At 39.7% G+C, this 20,628-nt stretch overlaps 2 protein-coding genes across 3 annotated transcripts in view; both read right to left on the bottom strand.

Annotated features, from left to right (window-relative positions):
• NADK2 (NAD kinase 2, mitochondrial) overlaps positions 1–2,392 on the bottom strand; it is a 30,486-nt gene extending 28,094 nt beyond the window's left edge. The window contains exon 1 of one of the 2 annotated variants that reach the window (XM_041419251.1): positions 1,913–2,392. In XM_041419251.1, coding sequence (XP_041275185.1) covers positions 1,913–2,257 — 345 coding nt within the window. In that variant the 5' untranslated portion in view covers positions 2,258–2,392. The remainder of the gene's footprint in view (positions 1–1,912) is intronic. The other variant, XM_041419259.1, reaches the window with a different exon arrangement.
• A 5,430-nt stretch (positions 2,393–7,822) lies between these two features.
• RANBP3L (RAN binding protein 3 like) overlaps positions 7,823–20,628 on the bottom strand; it is a 31,855-nt gene continuing 19,049 nt past the window's right edge. The window contains exons 9-15 of the mRNA XM_041419239.1: positions 20,123–20,243; positions 18,631–18,730; positions 17,396–17,526; positions 16,249–16,369; positions 15,557–15,699; positions 13,991–14,183; positions 7,823–9,603 (exon numbers count right to left, since the gene is read on the bottom strand). Of these exons, the coding sequence (XP_041275173.1) occupies positions 9,560–9,603; positions 13,991–14,183; positions 15,557–15,699; positions 16,249–16,369; positions 17,396–17,526; positions 18,631–18,730; positions 20,123–20,243 (853 nt within the window). The 3' untranslated portion in view covers positions 7,823–9,559. The remainder of the gene's footprint in view (positions 9,604–13,990; positions 14,184–15,556; positions 15,700–16,248; positions 16,370–17,395; positions 17,527–18,630; positions 18,731–20,122; positions 20,244–20,628) is intronic.

Genomic DNA, 20,628 nt, shown 5'->3' with positions numbered 1-20,628 from the left:
AAATACCAAGAATTATTAATGTACCTGTAAGTTTCTCCAAAAGAACAAACTCTAAGTTGTTTCTGCAACTATTACAATCACCCACTGAGGTCACAGTTATTTCTTTAAAAATGCATATTGAGAGTGATACAGGTTACCAATCATGCAAAATATGCCTTCTCATGAAAAAGGAAACTGCAGCTACCACTACATTCAGTCATGAGCACATTAAGGGATGTGCAATGCTGCCCACGGATTCAGTGTTCCAGTCCTGCCTGTACCGAAGCAGTTAGGGAAAAGTAACCAAACCCAGTCTGCTTTTCCTGGGCTTAGCTGCACATTGAGGACAACCTCTACATCCAACAACAAGAAATAATTTCTCACAAAAAGCTAAATGAAAAGAAGAAGCCTTACTGCTGAGCTGTGAGAGACCTTTTTTTCCCTTAACTACTGTATGAAAGGAAGTACCAGGACATCTCAGCAAGAGGAAGATACATGAGAATCAACACAGGCTGACATTCAACTTGTTGAACTGTGACTACACAGCTACACAAAACATGTAAAAAATGTCTGGACAGGAATTCTATAGGAGGTAGAAGACCAACTGAAGCACATAGACATTGCTGTAGATACTGTACATTTTATCCTGATTCTTTACAGAGAAAGGCTATGCAGCCATTTGTCTTTGCTGCATAAGTTAAGCACATACACCAGTTTAGTCAGGAATTCTATAGGAGGTAGAAGACCAACTGAAGCACATAGACATTGCTGTAGATACTGTATATCCTGATTCTTTACAGAGCAAGGCTATGCAGCCATTTGTCCTTGCTGCATAAGTTAAGCACATATACCAGTTTAGTTCAAACGTTGCAAAGTAACAGAGATCTAAAATATTTCCAGTTGTAAGAGATCAAAGACTTGACAGACACAAATGAATCTGTAGACAAATTAATGCAATGGACTTATTCAAAATCAAGGCATATTTATATGAGCTCAAGACATGGACTTCACAGATTGCTGGCAGCCAAAGTAATTCCTGCAGGTACCATCTTCCAGCCCACTGATGGCAGATGAACACTGGAAGACAATGACCGGGTAAAGGGAGATCTGGCTCAGGTCACTGAACATGATGGAGATGAAGACAACACGACATTGGGTAGACATACCAACTCTCAGAAACACTTGCTGTCCTGAGTATACCTTCAGTAATGGACCTTTACATTAAAGGTATCTTACAGATTAACGAAAAAGGCTTCTCTAAAAACTGTAACACGAAAGGTAGATCTGAGAGAGATCTGGCTGTCTGAACGGAGGAAAATATGTAAGGATGGAGTGAGGATGTGAGGCAAGAAAACGGAGGAAATGCAAATCAGTCCACGCTAAAACAGAGGGGATTTTTTGCAACATCGTGCTTTCCTCAGCATGCACTTCTCTAATCTTTATACTACACACAGTAAGAAAAACCCTGCAGTTTGCTGGGGGCTGCTGGAATCCCTCCGAGGGTAAAACCCAAACACGCTTGCTACACAAGTCCCTCGGCACCCTGCAATGCGATGAATGTGCAGCGGCGCGACTCGTGCCCCTCTCCAGGCCGTGCCCCTCGGCGGCTCCATCGGGATCGGGGGCCCGGGGAGGGCAGCGGCGGGAGCAGAGGCAGAGCCGCCGGCAGCAGGGGCAGAGCGCGGGAACAGCGACCGCGACCCCGCTCACCTCCACGGCCGCCGGCTCCGCCCCACCAAGGCCCGGGGAAGCACCAGGGACACTCGGACCCGGCAGCCCGGCGGTACCATCCCGGAAACCTCTCCGAAGTCGGGCATCACCCCGCCATCCCTCGCAGCAGCCGGGCATCATCCTGGGCACCCCCCCCACCCCTGCTGCAGCCCCGCGGCAACGCCCCCAGTGTCCGGGACCACCGGCCCCTCCCGCCGCTCACCAGCTGCTTCAGGTCCTCCTCAGAGAGCCCGGCGTAGCGGTACCGCTGCTGCTCGAACTCGTACCGCGTTGTCTTCACCACCACCACCACCCGCGACGGCCGGAACCCGCCCCCCGCCGCCCCCGACCCGCACGGCGCGGCCCCCGCCGCCCCCCGCCCGGCCGCCGCCGCGGAGGGGCTCAGCCCACCGAGCGCGAGTAGGCGTCGGTGCGCGCCGCCGAGCAGTGGCAGCCACGGAGGGGCGGAGGAAGCCGCCGCCCGCTGGCAGAGCAACGCGGAGCGGCGAGCTGCCGCCCGGCCAGCGAGGCGGAGGCGGCCGCAGGGGAAGCCCCAAGAGAAGAACATCTCCCGGGCTCTGCGCCGCTCCCCGGAGCGGGCGCGGCGCTGCCGGCGGCGGCTGCGGCCGCTCTGCGGCGGCGCCCGGCACACATGGCCCGGCCGCGCCCGCCGCCCCGCCCTCCCCGCGCGCAGCCGCCGGCCCCGCCAATAGCGAGCCGCGGCGCCGGATACCCGCCCCTTTTGAGGGCGGGGCCTGGGCGCTATACCAGGCGCGTGCGCCCTCCCTGGCCAACAGGGGCACAGCGCGCTGTGCGCGCGTGCCCCACCCCGCGCTCCGGTGAGAACCGCCTGCGCATGCGTAGAGGAGAGCCCCACCTCCTCTCCCCGCTCCCCTGCTTGGCCCCGCCCCGATTTCTGGTGGCGCGCGGGACGGGGCTCGCGGCACGTAGGCGGCGCGCGGCGGGCGGATGTCGTCGCGCCCCGTGCTCCGGCCGCCGTGAGGGGTTCGGGACCGACCCCCGCCGTGAGGGGACAGTGACAGTGTGCTCAGTGCTTCCCGCTGCTGCCCAGTGCTTCGTCCAGTCCCAGGGCACAGCGACAATGCCACCAGTGCCCCACTAGTACTCTTAAAGTCCTGGGAGGCAGCGATAGTGTTAAAGAGATAAAGAGGGAGAAATTACTTGGTGTTAGATCTCGTGTGTGGAAATCTCACGTGTTGCTGCTCCTGTCCTCGGTCTTTGTGATAGCTTTTACAGCACCGCAGAAAGGCAAATACGAACTGATAATTGTGCATTAGCGAAACTTCAGATAGCTTTGGGGAATAGACGGGAATTCTGAGACCAAGGAGTGTTCCGAGACTAAACAGTGTTCCTAAACAGTGTCCCCCACGGCCGCGGGACAGCGAGCGCGCTCTCCTTGCCTGCTTGGTGCCGCCCCGCTGGAGCAGGGAGTGCGGGTCGGCACCAAGCAGGCTGTGGAAGGAAGTCAGGGGGAGTTGCCTGGCTGGGGCTGGCCTGCTTCCCTGGGAAACTGGCGGGGGAGGGGGAAATACTTTCAGAAAATAATACAGAAAGGTGGGAAAACACAGCACGTGCTGTGTTTTAGAAGGACTAAATACTGCATCTGGGGCGGAGAGCTGGTGTAGCTTTAAAGCTCTTTTTGTTATCCATGCCTGTTCTGGTCTTTTTGTGACATTTGCCAGTGTCAGGAAGGGCAGAAAAGACCTGGCTGCAGCATTGCAAGACAGCGTCTGGCGAGTCTAGGTAAAAATAAATAAATAAATAAAATTATCGATCCTGAGTTACTTTTTAATGTTGTAAGCAAGCTGTCCAGAAATCCTGTGGGGGTTTGCATAATTATCAATAACTGCATGCACAGGCATCGACTGCGACAGATGGTCCTTCTGCACTGAAGGCTTCACTTAGACACACATTTCTGGTTACTCACCTAGTTCCTCATCTTCCCTGGGGGAAGGGATTGAAACAGCAACTCCTGCCTGTCAATGCAGGAGCACTCTACAGTGCTTTGCCAGGAGTCTTAGGAAATAAGCATAGCTGCAGCCATTCTGTTCTTCCCACAAAACAAAGGCTTTCTCCAGTCTTTGCTGGTGCGTAGGAGGATTTTTTGTCTACTGATTAGCTTAGCCTTGAAGGAAAATATCACAAAACAGATTACCAGGAAACCAATTAAACATAACTAATTCCCTTGCTAACCAGAAAATGCCTCATTCTGTATAACCATTAACTTTTAGGTTGTACAAAGCAGTAGGTAATACAACATCCTGGAGACCTAAAAGATATAAGAGATTTCGAAAATTTATGACTCTGTTTTGAATGGTATCTATTTTATAACTTAATTGACCATTTAGCTGCTCCTCTAAGATTTTGTGCTTTGTGTATTGTCTATTTATATTGAATTGTTTTGATTTTTGAAAATCAAATCAGTTTCAACCATTAAGTTTGAATATGGAATAGTATTTTATTCTGAAGTAGTGCAATTAACATGTTATGGTCTTTGGAATTAATTAACACAGCAAGCTTATTGCATAAAATATGAAATATGTATTTAAAAATGTAAATTCAAATCAGTAGATGATTAAAGTTCTGGAAACAATGCTGAAGCACAGGCTATGAAGTAATTAATACAGAGTTCCCAGAAGGAAGTCTCTGACAGGCTAGCTCTTTGTCAGAGTACACAGATTGTCTGATACCCCATTGTCTTTGTGAAAAGGATTTAACTTTCTATAACATATGAAATACAGTTTGTTGAATATTACAGTTTGCATCTTACTTTATAAATGGACCTACTTACAAAATGTTCAGTAGTATGTAGTGTTAGACACTACATGCACTACTAACCCCTCCTTCACTACAATTCTTGATTTTGCTGATATACAGCTAGAAGACACACATATCTGTCAAACGACCCTTTACCTATTTTGAGATATATTCAGTTTGTGAAAAATGACATGTCTTCATGCCCCATTTTCAATGTATTTAAAACAATATACCCAGTAGATTAAGGGACAGATTAATTCATGGAAAATTAAACAAATAAATACAGGCATTTAAACCTGGTATCCTTGTAGGACACAAATGTGGTCTAGGAGCGAACTTCCACTGTAACAACTTTTTGAACCAAAACCAGCTTTAGTTTGGGCATAGAGTACTTAAAAATTCTTCATGGAAACAGATGCTTCAAAATTGCCTGAAGTTAGAAAAATGCTTCAGAGAAATGCCCATTTTAGGGCACCAAGGAGTTATTATTTACATGAGGTAAATTTCAAAACACAGATCCATAGAAAACCAGGCATCCTTAGCTCTATATGCTTCAAGATATATTGTGAACTTAAAATAATACCTATGTTATACACAAAATATTCAGTGCAACAAAGTAACTGGAAAAATTACTACATAAACAATAAATTATTCCCTAATTTCACTAGCTGCAAAACTGGTAATGCACAACTGTGCCAGCTGTTTTATATCTCCATATGTAGCCTATTTCCACCCAGAAGAATGTGTATGTTTCTTGTAGTGCAGTTACAATCTGGGACAACTATTCATTTCTACTCCTTCTTGAAGTCTTTGAATAATGGCTTCTTGTGATATTTTAATTAATAACAAGTATATAATTAACTTATCAAATTATTTGCATTGACTAGACTTACTCTATGTGCCACTGGTAACAGAAAATGATTGTGGTTTGTTTGTGTTTAATATGGTGATGCTCTCAGTGTTTGGTGCTTTCACAGGGGATGAGGTAAACACACCACCACTGTAACATTTCACAAATCCAAGTCCTCGGATTTTGAGACCAGCTGACCACAGCTGTTAATTCTTATAATCCAGAGGAAAATTCCAGACTAAAGCTTAGAGAGCATCACTCATGCAACACATCAGAGTCACATAGATTAATGTATTAGCAAGTGTAGTCTGATAGAATTTCTGATCACAGATCCTATCCATGTGCTTGCACTTCTCTTGCAATGTATGTACCCTCATCACTGATTGCATAGTTCAGTTATGTAATTTAGTCATGTAATTTATTTCAGAAATTCCAAATTACAAAATCAAGGAGGAAGCTTAATCAAAAGCATAGTAAGTGGAGCTATTCTTATCAATGCAAATTACTGATTTTTTTACACAAAACCAGTGAGAGGAGCAAGCTTTCTTGTCCACACTTCCATTAGAACTTATTTTAATTATCAGAGATTTACTTTTCTACTTTTCTTCCCACTCTTTGCTTATGCAAAGCAAACTACACCATCCCTCAAGTAGTCTAATACAATTGACTTCAACATTTCAGAAGCAATTTGAATATGCTCAAACAACTGCAGATACCTCATTTTATACTAATAACTTTAGTGTTTGTGAAACGCAAACTGTTCTGATTTGAAGTCCACTTTTTAGACAGAGAACTGCTGTAGAATGGGCCGTGCACGCTTTTTCTAAGTTTTTCTGCCAGCATGTCCCCATGGTAAGGCCTCTAAAACCCATCTAAGGGAAATGAGGATGCTCTTTCCCTCCCTGTCCATGTCATAGTGGTTGTCACCAGCAGTGAAAGCAAATGTGCCAGAAGTTTTTCCTGTATTTGTTTATTCAATAGAGATATTACCTAACTCTTAACTTCACACAGTCTGCCAGAACTGTTTCAGAGGTCACTAAAGAGCAGGACATAAAAACCTGAGGAACAATGTTTATGAAGGGATACAAACACCTCCAAAATGTAAAGTAGGACATTCAGTCTGTCCCATCCAAGAATATTCTGCTAGAAGTTCCTAATCTTAGTAGAATATATTATTAGGAACTGTTAGTTTTCCCTTCTTGGGAAAATTACTGTATGAATATATAAGATCTTCCAGATCTACATGCCTTATGTATATAAATTTGTCACTGGGGTTTCTTATAAATAGATAGAAATTTATCTGAAAAAAAAAAATCATGTCTAATTTCATATGGGCTCATAAGTGTTTCATATTGGATCATGTCTCTACACCTCTCTTCAGGCCACAGGGACCTATCCCTCCATACTCTGTTTCTCCTCCATCTCAGAAAGTGCTGCAGCTTGTACAGAAGTAGAAAAACACCACTCAGGCCCACCAGCATCACAGAAAATAGCAAGTTCACCCTGAAACTTTTTCCTCAAAGGATGCTTTTCTCTGATTTCGGTCTCTCAGCAATTGCCAATTTTCCTGAATAATTTAAATAGTCTTAGAGTATTCTAGGTCCTGTAAATTCTTTGAAACTGAACAGTGGACTCAGTGTGTGTCTGACACATAGGTGGATGGTGTGCACAACTACTTAACATACTGTTTCCTTAGGAAAGCAGGCTTGAGATTCTGCAGCATGGAACTCTTAACTCATGGAAGCTCTAACTGGGACACAAAGTAAGACTCCTAGTTACACAGAAATTTAAGTGGTAAGAAAATTGTTTATTGTTGTGGCACGGAAATTGCTCTCCAGCTGTCATAAAATGGCAAACTACATTTTTAAAACCAGTAATCCATTACATAATGGTGTACCTTCAGGCTTAGGAACAGTGAACTTTAGTGCAGTGAGACTAAAGAGAACACATAATTAGGTTCTTAAGAGCAAAAATTTTTTCCTCTTTACCAAATGGCTTTAAAATAAGCACCTCTTTTCCTCCTCAGCTTTTGGGAGATGAAGCTTCATGTTTGAGTGTGTGTGCACATGAGTGTGTGTGTTTATATGTATACTTGTGTATACATGTAAGGATCTTGGGAAGAGGCAAATCAAAATAGCTTTTATTTATAAACTTTGCATGCCATGGGAGCAAATAACAAAGTTTAAGTCCTGTGTCTGAAAAAGTTCTGTTATCCCTGCCCTGGAAACCTCCCTCATTTACCAAGGATTTTACAGCTGTAGTAGAATTCAGATTCTAGAGGGGTATCATGTCACTAAGGTGCTTAAATCCTGTTTCACCGAAAGCTTTGATTATCAGGACAGACTTTGAAATCAAACTCTGCATTCAGCGCATAGCCAGCTGAACTCCAGGGCAAACATATCACCATGACCTGTTGCTAAATACATACGGCTGCTGCGTTTTACAACTGCCTGAGTTTTTATAACATGGAGCTTTGTCCCTGAGGATGAGTTGCAGCAATGAAATATGAAGGTCAGTGATGTAAATATTGTTGTGGTCAGGAGTGAGGCTGATAACAAAGGACACAATGTACACCTCATTATGGAAATAATATTTTTATTACTGGCATTTATTTATTTATTATTATAGTGGACTCAAAGAGAATCCCCATGCTTCACTGTTTGACACAGGTGCTCTGTTGGGAAGCACTCCCCTTTTCCTGAAGGCAGAAATCAAGTTGTACTTAAATTTACTGTCACCCAGATGCTAAATCAGTGTCAGGCAAGTGCTGATTTTGGTGAGTCATTACATTCAGTGTAATCCAGACAACTATTTCAGCTTCATCTGGATACTAATCTTGGCAGTGCACTGAGAATTCCAGAAGAAACTAAATACTGTTCCAACTTCATACCATGTTCAGGTGGGAAAACTAAATTGTAACTTGACTGATCAGGTGTGTTGCAGCTTTTTAGCTTGAGAAATCATTACAATTACCTTAATTAAAAGGACTTGATATATTTCAGAACATTCTTTCAGCACTGAGGATGACAAACAATATGCAGGACTTCAGGGAAGTGGCAGTGGAGAGACTGCAGGCAAATTCTGTTTTTGACAGAATGAAAACATGGAATGTAAGTGGTATGTCTTACTGTGCATGGGCTTATGAATGACCCTGCAAGTCTCGATTCACAGGTGAATTGGAGTTTTTTTCTCACAAAAATGTTTAGGTAGAAGGCATTAGTTTGTGAAATGACTTTTACAGAGCAACTGTGTCTTGGCCACAGTTGGGATTATTGTGCACATGAGAATGGGTAACATACTCATGAATGATGCTGTTAGGAATAGCTACAGCTAAGGCAGAAGTAATCTTAGATAATCTCACACATTGAAGGGGTTTTTTAATGTAGATACCCTGTTGTGCTGTGCATGCATTTATGTGTGTATATCAAATGGACAATTAATGTACACAAGTGCAGGTGTTTGTTTTGTTCAGCTAGAAAGGTGTTCATGAGCAAGCAGCTATACTTTAAATTTTAAAGCTGATGTAGCCCTTAGAATGAACTTTTACTTCCTCATGGTGAATTCTTTTGGCGCATACAGCTGAAAGATGCAGATCATGGTTCTTTTTTCCTTAAACAAAATTCTGCAGCAAGTATACCACTCCAGATATTTTAAAAATAAATACAGGGAGGGGGTTTCTATAGGGGCTAGTTTCTATAGGCCTTGGTCATGCTAAACTGCCACCCCAGGTTTTGCTTGCATGTACTTACAAATAGGATGCTGAATGTTACCGCACAGTTTTAAAGAAATGTTTTCAGTGAAGCAAAATTTAAAGCTTTCCAACTGTTTAAATAATAGATTAATAGTAACAAATATCTGTTTACATATATTATTAGTTGATGCTTATGTGGTATTATCCATCAATATGATGAACAATTACTTATTCTCTATAAAATTCCTCACTCTAATAATGCATCTAAATATATTTAATTCTAACATTGAAAGACTTTGTAACAGTTCTTGAGTATTGGAAGCCATGGTGTTATTCACAGCTCAGTGCAAAGCAGGTTGCCTGGAATCCTCAATAGTGCATCTGAAGTTCTTTCTCAATGAAGTAAACTTAAGCTCTCTCTAAAATTAATCTCTACTTAAAAGTAATAAAGTAATATGCATCTGATTTCCTCCCTCCAGGGGTTGATAAGTCAGCTTAGACATTTTGGGAAGATGAGTTCCCAGCTGAGCTGTTGTAACTTCTGGCAGATATCATGAGCAGACAACAGACTGCCTGCGGTTCCATCTAGAATGATCTGAAAAAGAATTTATTGAAAAAAAAATCTTGCTTATTTGAGCATATTCATGTTTTGAAGCAATCCAGCATTTCATAACACCAAAGCAGTAGGTTAAAGTTTGGATATGATCAGTTCCTGGTTTAGGTAAATAGGTAACTAGATAACAGAGGATTATTCACAAATATTTGAGCATGTGAATCATGAATGAAGCCTATGACCCTCCAAGTCAATAAAGGCAAGCACAAAAAACAGTAAGGAATCTGATGTCTAGGTAGGGCAATATACCCGGGATGCAAATTTTCTCACTCTATGGAGGGTACACTGCTTTAAGACTTCATTAAAGATGCTCAGAAAACTGTGAGAAATCCAACATACCTTCAAACAGCTCATTGGTTATGAGAAAGTGGTTTTGGTGCGTAATCTCTGTGACTTTGACTCATCTGCAGAAAGTAGGCAGAACTGACTAATAATGTCAGATACATAATACCACTAACACAGTATCTGCTTAAAAATTGCGACTACCATCTGGCCACCCCTAAATACTTACCAAGAGTTTAAAATCTTTTACAAGTGAAATGAAAGCTTGTGTGTGTCAGAATATTAAAACCGATCTTCCCCCTTTTCTGATATGGGAGAATTTAAAACCAATCACAGAGTGTCTGTTTTCTCTGCTTTAGATATTAGTGGTGCATGCTGAAAAGAATACAGAAACTCCAACAAAGAAGTTAATTCTTAACTTCTCCTTCTTCCTCAGTTTTAATCACTATCAGGTATGTGTATGTTAGCTTTATAGTTTGGAATCCTTAACAATTGATAAGAATTTAAAGTAAATTGACAAGAAATGCCAAACAAAGCAGTTTTTCAGGAGTTACTGTGGTGTGGCTGAAGAGTAGTTTCTTTAAGAACTTTAAAAGTACATTACTTCAAAACAGAAAGAACGGTCTTGTAACATTTTAAATTTTGGTAAACTCCAGCATAAAAGAGAGTCCTAATGAAACTGAGATGGTAAGTACATGTTTAGTGGACCAGAAAATGTCCGTAAAATAAAACATTCTTCAGTTCTGCAAATGCTTGTCCTTTTGCATTTCTGTGTTATGATACTGTCTGGCTCTCGGACCAACACACTCCTGGTGTTTGGAGACTACTGGCTCTGAATACCAGTAGTCTCAAAAATCCACACAATTCTTTGTGGATCCATATGGGATACATTCTTATGTCTTTGCACACTGTGATTTTTCTTGTAAGGTCTATGGCTGGGTATGGAATCACTTCTTGGGACTTACCCAGTCCTAGATTCCAGAATCTTTGAATTCATTTTAATAGCATCTAAGATAAAATTACAGAGAGGACACCTCAATCAAAAGAGATGATTCCTCAGTCAGGATGAAGTTAGAAGATTTCTGATCAGTGAGGTGGAGTGTAAGGAGTAATACATAAAACTTCTCTTTGCTTAGTGACAGTGCCATCTTTGTACCTCTCATGCACTTTACTTGTTTGACTTTGTTCAGCCAAGAAGTTTACTGTTTAGTCTGAATTCCCTTCCTCAACTCACTTTATAGGCAGAGGGAAAAGATAAATACCTTCCACAGACTTTTTGGTCCCATCCACTCTCAAAATCTATTTAAAGATTGTTCTTTTTCTCTCCACACAGATTTACAGAGTATTTTGTTGGTAAAAGTATTCAGGCTGTAACTGGTGAAATATGATCTGATAAAAATATCAGGCACAGCAAATTTCTTCTTATGGACTTTATGAAATTAATATCTCTATCTGAAAGTAAAGCAATTCAACTAGGATTTTTAAAAATACTGTAATAAATGTCGATACTGAACTCATAAAATCATACAAAAATCTCCACTACCTTATACATTGTCTGTATATAGCATTAACATACTGTAGATTTTCTGTAAGGAATGCCTACAACAAAGTCTTGCAAATATACAGAATCACTTCAACGTCTATAATTCACTTACTAAGTATATCATATTTGCTTTCTTTTTCAGTCTCAAGCACTAAAGACAATTATAAAAATACTATAAAGATAATAAAGATCTAATTTTTTATGTCTTTTACAGTGTTATGAAATACATCATCTAGGAACTGTGTGAGTTCATTTTAACAAGAAGGAAATTGCTATATTAAGAAAAGAAAACCAGATGGGGGGATGAGAAAAAACAAATAGAAAGAAATGACATACAATGAAGGCATATTTTATAAATTCTTGTATCTCTTGTAAAGAAACAGTCCCTGCAAATTTAGGCTTCTTAACATTTACGTATTCTTAAGGAGAGGTGATCTCCAAAACTGACTAACTGAAGAAGATGACTTGTTCACATACACCCTTCAATGAAAATGAAAGAATGAAAATTAAAGTGTTAAAACTAATGCTCTTAAAAAAACCAGGATTTTTTCTCTTGTATCTAAATGGACATTTCTATGCTGATATTTAAAACTGACCTCTTCCTGTTCAAAACCCATAAGGCCTATTATTTTTCCATTTTTGTAAAAGGGAGCTCCAGGGAGAGCCATGAGTGAGGTTGAATGTCTGAAGTGGAGAGTGACTCGGATACCAGTAACTGAAATGTGTGCAAATTAAAACCTTGCAGCTCTGAGAAGAGATTAAGATTAGCAGAAGAGCTAGAAGCCATTAAAGAAGTGCTTGAAAGGGATTGTTAAAACTGTTGTTACAAACGGGAATAAATGAGGCACAGCTGCTTAAACTTAAAGGACAAAAAAACCAGCACCGCACACATTTCAGAATCTGTTTGCTGGCTGCCATCTGAATATTTGTATCAGAAGCTTCTGTAAATCAAAATAAATATTTAACTTGTATATCTGTGTTCCTACATTACTTTGAAACTCCCTTTACACTCTTTTTCTTTTTTTCCTTGAAAGAACAAAGAATTTTTATTAGGAGTTCTGGGAAGGAGTCAAGCTCCATCCAAAATTTCCAAGTTACCAGAAACTGTGTGCAGTTTTGGGTCACTCTTATATAAGAAGGATATAGAGGTATTGCAGTCTATCAAGAGGATAACCAAGATGGTGAAGGGTATGAGGTGCAGCTGAGGTCACTTGGCTTGTTGCCCCTGGAGAGGAGACTGGGGGACACCTCACTGGGGTCTTCAACTTCCTCATGAGGGGAAGAGGAGGACAGACACTGATCTGATCTCTGTGGTGACCAATGACAATGCCCAAGGGAACAGCATGAAGTTGTGTCAGGGGAGGTTTAGGCTGGATATTAGGAAAAGGGTCTTCCCCAGAGGGTGGCTGGGGACTGGAACAGCTCCCCAGGGCAGTGGTCACAGCACCAGCCTGGCAGAGCTCAAGAGCTTATCAATTGGATAATGCCCTCAGGCACAGGGTGTGACTCTTGGGGTGTGCTGTGCAGCGCCAGGAGTTGTTGGACTTGATCCTTAAGGGTCCCTTCCAATTCAGAATATTCCATGATTCTATGATAAAGGGGAATTTTTTTTCTTTTCCTTAGGGAAACAGTACTTATAGCTGTTACTGTTCACTTCTTGATTCTTGATGAATAGTTGTTGAAAGGAATGTTTATAATATAAGGACAGTATGTTACATAGCTGCAGAGGGAAACTAATCCTGTGAGCAACAACTCAAAGTTACCTGATGTAATCCATCTGTTGAAAAATCACACCTAACTGGAAGGTCCTGTATCCCCTGTAGTAGTTTGACACAAGCAGTGAATTTGACTTGTCTTTTGCTAAGATAGAGGAGCTTTTAAGTCTAACAGCCCTTTCTGCCTTGCTGTCTGCAAATATGACTGCAGCCCTGTTGTGAGTTGCATTAAAAGAAGGATTAAGACATTAATATCTTATTTTAGTGGCATTTTTCTCTCTTAGAAACCTACATTTTTGATATGGTGACGAAAACTGGCAAAAGTGGTGTGTAGATGTTGTCCTGCAGATCTCCTAGTTGAGCTAGTTGTTACAGCCGATCAAGGAACACGTTTTAAATAAAGTTAACCATGACATAATAAATATCTTCATGTACTCCAGGCTTTTAGTAACAAGCTAGTCACTGATGTGAGTGGACTCATTCTTCACTTACTCAAAATAAATCAGTATCTCAACATCTCTAGTAATTTCTACTGAAGTATACTGAAAAAGCATTTAGATAATGCTTGATAATATAAAATTTCTTAAACCTCAAGCTTTTGTCAAGAGTATTCCATGGCTATAAATATATGTAGATACTTGAGCTGGCAAAATCTTACATTTTAACAGTAATAAGTCAAAATACTAAAAGGAATTACCCAATTTCTACCTGAAAAGGTGTATCTGTATCAGATAAAAGTTATAGACAGCTTAAAAAAAAAGTCCAATTTTCATTGCTTTCAGCAAATACTGTGAAAGGATTACACATTTCCAGCAAAACCTCTGCTTACCAGATCCAGTACTGCTCACTTGAGTTAGTTCTTCATCATCTTCATCATCACTATCACAGTTTAATGGCTGAAAAGCTGTTTCTGACTCTGTGTCTCCTTGATGAGCATCTGGCTTTTGCTCAGCAAAGCTTCGCAAGGCCACAAGGCGATGATGTATTGCTGCATACAGGTGCTCAGTGTCTTTTGAGCTTGCCTGCAGAACGTAAAATGTATACAGTCCAAAACAACTGAGAAAAAAATATCTATTTTTAAAAATTCATTTAAAAAATATTGAGTGAGTTGTATTTTGTCCTTTTCAATCAAAACAATCAGCTTAAGATCCACACTTAATAATTAACATCCAAATATTAAATACAAATAAATGTAGTTCTTTTATGTGGTCTGAGCTTCATATGCAGCTGTTGATTTTCTCTATAGTTACAAGAAACATAAGCTTAAAAATTACTTTCCCTGAAGAACAGCTCAGTTTTTATGGAGTATTTGATATTTTGGATGATTCCTGAGCTTGATTCTAGAAGTAGGAAAGCCCTGACATGTAAAAATATACAGTCACCAGGTGGATACTGTAGAGATGGATACCAGCCTCTTCAGTGTCTGTAGAAGCAGCTTCCTGCAACCCTTGCCACACCCATTCAGCTTTCATATATTGTGATTTCCTCATACATGTCTATTTTTACTGCCCAGTAGTGCCAAGACAAATGTATGGAATGTAAATTACACACTGTATGAAAACTGTGCAGTACACCTGGAAATCAGGACATTTATAATTCTCACATGCAGACCAGCAGTCCAGCACAGCCATAGTTAAGCCAACCCCTGTTAGGGAGAGACAGATCTACAGTACTTGCATATACAGTGCATGGTGTTTGCTTGTGTATGATATGTGACACTTCCTGGAATTGATGATTTATTTGTCTTTCCCAGAAAGCTGAATCCTTCCTAGAAAGATCTACTGGGGAAAATGTAAACATCCTTAAAATCATGTGGATGCTCTCACTTTCCAACTTGGGACATATGTGCTATTTATTTGCAAATAAGTCCAGCACATTCCCATCTCCTATTTAGCCCTTGCTGGAGAAAATAAGGGTTCCCAAGAGACCCTTGGGTCTTACAGAAGGTGATACTGAAACACTGTGTTCTTTGCAACTGAGAAATGGAGGTCCTACACTGGATGGATTTATTGCAAGTGGTGTGCTGAGAACCATGGCAGAAAGCTGCTGCCTTTTACCAGAGTAACTGGTAAAATTTTAATTACCTGTGAAGATATTGTCAGTGTATTGCTTCCATTAAAAAAGAGCCATTTCTGCATATTGCTGGAACGATATCCATCCCATTGGTGGTATGTGAACCAGAGTCTGGAAACATCTGTCTTAAGGCCAGATTATACCATCACACCTGTTTTTATGAAGTAGCATTCTAATACATTCTATAATAAAAGTCTTATAACATCTAAGCTGAGCACAGTCTGATAGAGCATGAAGGCCATTTGCTAAAACCAACCTTCAGCAGCCCTTCAGAATTCTAGATGATGTGGGGTTTTGGGTGGAGCTGTTGTCTCCTACTCACCTGAGCTAGAAATACTTGAACAGAATGGTCCTCTTGATCTGTTGCAGTGAAGCACAGGCTTTTTCTGTTTGCTCTTTTTATAACCATTTGTTCCCAGAGCTGGGTGTTGAGTATCAGTCTCAAGCTACCTTGATTTCGCATAACTAAAATAAGAAGGTTAATATGATAAGATATGCTGCATTTGTTTTCTCCAGCACTTGTATACAGCTAATATTTTCATCAATTATTCTTTTTAATTTGGTATAAAACCCTGATATAGTGAGATTTTTTTTTTTAATATATCCAAATAGATTAGTTTCTTTCAATATGTCTGACATGCAGAGGAAATAATCAGCTGAAACTGTGCAATACAGTACAAAAAAGTGACAGCACAGTAAAAACAACATTCCAGAAGAGTCTTGAAACAGTGCTGCTGAAAAAGCAGAACCAACAAAGAGCAAACTGTTAGACTGGTGACTGGTGACTATGTACTTCTCTGACATACACAGCATGTCAGAGAAGTACACAGAACCTAACAATATATGTGAGCCCACTTCCTCAGAACACACAGAACTTTATCAGGTAAAAAGATTCTCAGCAACTTGACTTAAAGATCTTCTCAGATTTAAATGTTCTGAAAATAAACTGTGGCCAACAATAACACAAGTTATTTGGTGTTTCCTGTATGGGGTATTTCATTATTTAACTCGTACTTAGCCTTGACTGCAACATTCCATGTTTATTGCTAGAAGTGTCATTAAGCCTCAGGGATCCTCTGCCTCTTTCAGTCCAGCTTAAAGAAAGCTTATTAAATACAAAGAGCTTGCAGTTAATCTGAAAGAGAAATACATTATGAAAACTGCCAGCTAATGCTAGTTTTATTGGCTCTAAAATAACAACTTTACTTTCACAACTTAATGGTTGTAAAACTTTTGACTGGGCTTTTAATACATCCATGTATTACACAGCATGTGCAGAAAGGTACATAGATATACCTATACATAGATATACAGATATACCACCTTTATTACCTAAATTGAAAGGGCTCTTAGATCTGTGACCTCTTTTCTCATCATAGAAAACATTCAGCATGAGTCCCAGTTTACTTTTTCAATTATTTCATCTTCATTAACTCTTTGTCTGTTGAGAAAGTTACTGAGGCTCTTTCATTTTTGCTGCTGCTGTATTTTTAAGTGTAGCAGCAGTCTGTGATATCCACCAGCATAGCTAAATTTGTTGCAAAAGTTGTCCAACATTATTTCCTCACTCATTACAAATGTTATGCAGCAGGATACCAGTACTGGTACTAGAAGAGTACTGCTCCAAACACAGTAAAACTTTTGTGTTCTGCCAAAACAGAAGAATTAATAAAAAATAAAATAATGTTAAGATTTTTTAAATCATAATTGCTATTTTCTGAGAAAATAGTATTTTGAAGACAAAGAATAACAATATATTCCCTGACAGGTTGAAAAGGTAATTGCTATTTTAGCTGAACTATAAAACAAATTACTTTTACAACACATCGTTTTTTTTCCCAACAATTTTTTTTCATAAGCCCCCCCTTTACTCAAATCATTTCCAGTTCTAAGGTTGTGGTTACAGCTAGTATACTATGTAGATTCTTATAAAATACCACTGAAATAGACACTTACTGAAAGAGACAACAAAATGAACAAATATACTATGAAAAAGAACACACCAACTTACATAAAAATGGGTTAGATGAGGCATAGCTTAAAAAAGCAAACATTTAAAATATAAATTGAAGTTATTTTCAGATTGCTGCATCAGTAATAGATCTAGATGTTCTTTTCAACAACTAAACTACTCACCATCAAGGTTTTACGAAATACACACCTGCAATACATTTTGTTCTGCTTCTTCTCCAGTTATAACTTCAACTTTATCTAACAGGACTTTGTCCACTGGCTTGGAAACACAAGCAGCTGCTGATTCAATTAATGTTGCATTCCTCAACAAAGGTCTTTCTGTAGGAAAAAAAAATAAATTAAAAAAAATATTTCTGCACAGGGAATATTTTGGGAACATTTTTAGGATAACAAAACTAGTACAGGTCACACAGGATGTGACGTCAGTAATACCTGTGGTATCTGACATTGTTTAGTGTTATTAATAAGTTTTTGGCCAAAGGAACAAACATAAGAGGAAAAGGAATATAAAATACCTCACTAAAAAGGCTCATGCCGAATTGAACAGGGCTGTTTATAGTTGCAGAGGTTTGTCCCAAGGGACAAACAGGAACAATCAGAAACAAGGTCTAAATATTTAGAAGCTGATTTTCCAAATTAAACTCATCTGATATATTGTTATGCTGAGTATACATATCCCAATATTCAGAATAATAATACATATACAATGAATAATTAACAGGAACACATAAGGACAAGATTTGAAAGGAACAATATTATTACAAAGCTCTGTACCTTTGCATAATCTATACATATGTTCTGAGGGCTTTATATTTAGAATGTTTTACTTATAAGAATGCTCACACAAATCATAGGATCTAATACATCTGTTAGTAAAGAGGAGTGCAGAATTTGTCAAGAAGGCTCAAAACAGGAGCCTGTTGGGGACTCCCTCACAGCCGAGATTTACATGGGTTGCTCAGTAGAAAATCTCACATGAGTCACAAACAAACCCCAAAATCTGTCTGTACAGAACTTTCAGTCCCACAATTATGATCCAAAATAACAAATTAATTGATATGAGAATTTGAAAAATGCAAGCAACAGACAGCCTTGCAACAGAATTAAAATTTCAACAATGTGGTCCACAAGGCATTCATAAAGGTCGCTGCATTTTTTTTCAAACAATAAATAATAATAATATTCTGTAATGGTTTTTGAGTAATTCAGATCATGCTTTCTGAAGTTAGTCCAGTTCACATGTCATAAAACAAACTCTACCTGCTTTCTGAATATAGATTTTGGCACATACTCTAAGCATACTCATGACTGGATATATTGAGAATCGATGAAAATTGTTGACCACCACTCATTTGACATCCTCTAAAAGACAGTGAGATATAATAATAAAGCTAACTGTCCTTGTTTGCTGAGTATTCTTACTTGTTTGTGGCCTGACATTAGAAGATCCTGTGGACATGGATATTATTTCTCCTTTGTGTAAATCAGCTTCTTTATACAGCTTGGGATGCCTCTCAGGACTCTAAAAAAATACAGGGGAAATAAGAATTCCTATTTTAAAAAATGGCTATGTTACTTTATATCAAATAGAACATTGAACAATTTAATGCATGCTAGGCTGAAGATTAGCAATTTTAATAGCTTCAGAGTAACTAGCCCACATGATACAATTTCAGTGTCTAGAGGAAGTAATGTTACTATCATAGAATCAGTACATCATTCTTCCTCTGAGAAGAATGACCTCTTTGTGTGGACTAGTATTTAAATCCACAGAAGAATTTAGGTGTTAAGGTACTGGTTTATTTCCAATTCAAGCCCATAGTTCCCAGAAGAGTAGTTTAAAACTCTCAGACACCACAAACTGAACTTCAGAGGACTTAAATTTCAGTAAAAAATTTCTATCACCTTATTTTGCAGATAAATTTTCTTAGGCATGTGTAAATAAATGCTTGTGGCTTCTGACAATGCTCAGTGCCTCAACTAATACCTTATAAATAAATCTTGGTCAGAAGGCATACCCCAAACGTATGGTTGCCAAGCTTTTTACCTGGCAGATAAGCATACACTTTTCATACTACTTGAACTGAAAACTGAAATTTCAATTCCATTTTCAATGGTGCAGTCCTCATCTTGGGAACCACTTTTTTGTCCTAGAGTCCTTCAGGACATAAGCTGCCTCACAAGCATGCACAATATGCTTTAACATGGACACTCTCTAAGGTGTCCAATTTTTCCCTCATACTTTATCACAGAATCACAGGATGGTTTGGGTTGAAAGGGACCTTAAAGATCATCTGGTTCCAGCTTCTCTGCTATGGGAAGGGACACCTTTAATTAGATCAGGTTGCTCAGAGCCCCATCCAGCTCGGCCTTGGATGGTCATCCTGGATGACCTCCAGGGATGGGGCATCCACAGCATTTCCAGGCAAATGTTTAACAGTGGTCTCACCACCCTCAAAGAGAAGCGTTTCTTCCTAATAGCAAACCTAAACCTACGTGCTTCAGTCTGAAGCCATTTCCCCTTGTCCTGTCACTCCCTGCTCCTGTAAGCAGTCTCTCTTCAGCTTTTTGTAGGCTTCCCTTCAGGTATCCGACCTCTTACAGTTACGATTGAAGTTATTACAGCAGTAGAGCACATTCTTTTATCTTATATTGTGGGTGTTCCACTTTACATGGAATAGATAAAAAACTGTTTTTCAAGTAAAAAACCAGAAGGGCACATTGGTAAGCATTAGTAATTAAAGAACATGTCTAGGGTGGTGAAGATAGGAATGCCTACCCCTCCAGCAGCACGTCCTTAGATTCTTTCTCCTCAAGGGACATTGGAACCATATTTACTCACATCTTTAAAAGAAGGAGAACCTAAAAAAGAACGAATATCTGAAAAAGTAATTGTACTCTTAAGTACACTGACCTTGATAAAAAGTCTGCCAGCATGTGCAGATCCAACCAAAACTCTGTCAACCATGTTTTCTCCAAACACAAAATCAGAATTGCTGCTGTTTTGTACACTTCTTTCTTTGAGCAACTGACTTCTGTGGGAACAAATAACATAAGAATGTGATTTAAAACTATTTAAAACACTTTAAAGATTCACCACACCTAACATTAAAGAAAAACAAAAAAGTAATCACATAAGTAATCAGATAAATTCTTTAAGAGAATATGAGAATATCCTCTATGGAACATTTCACAAAAGGAACAGAGTATCACACTGCATTCCATTAAGGTTATTGAGGCCATTCCTTAAGACCAAAGAACAAGCAGCAAAACAGCACGTCACTTCTCCTCAGAGAAGTGTCTTACTCCAGAAATTTTAATGAGTTACTTTAGTTTCCCTGTATCCTTTTGCTCCTCCAAAGGACTACCAACAATTAACAGCTATTCTTTCAAGTTGATAAAGCTCCAGTACTCTGCAGA

This window comes from Onychostruthus taczanowskii, unplaced genomic scaffold, assembly GCF_017590055.1.
Source record: "Onychostruthus taczanowskii isolate IOZ18803 unplaced genomic scaffold, ASM1759005v1 scaffold108, whole genome shotgun sequence".
NCBI classification, from domain to species: Eukaryota; Metazoa; Chordata; class Aves; order Passeriformes; family Passeridae; genus Onychostruthus; species Onychostruthus taczanowskii.
Note: the sequence above shows the minus strand (reverse complement) of the source record. Positions and strands in the feature narration are given on the sequence as shown.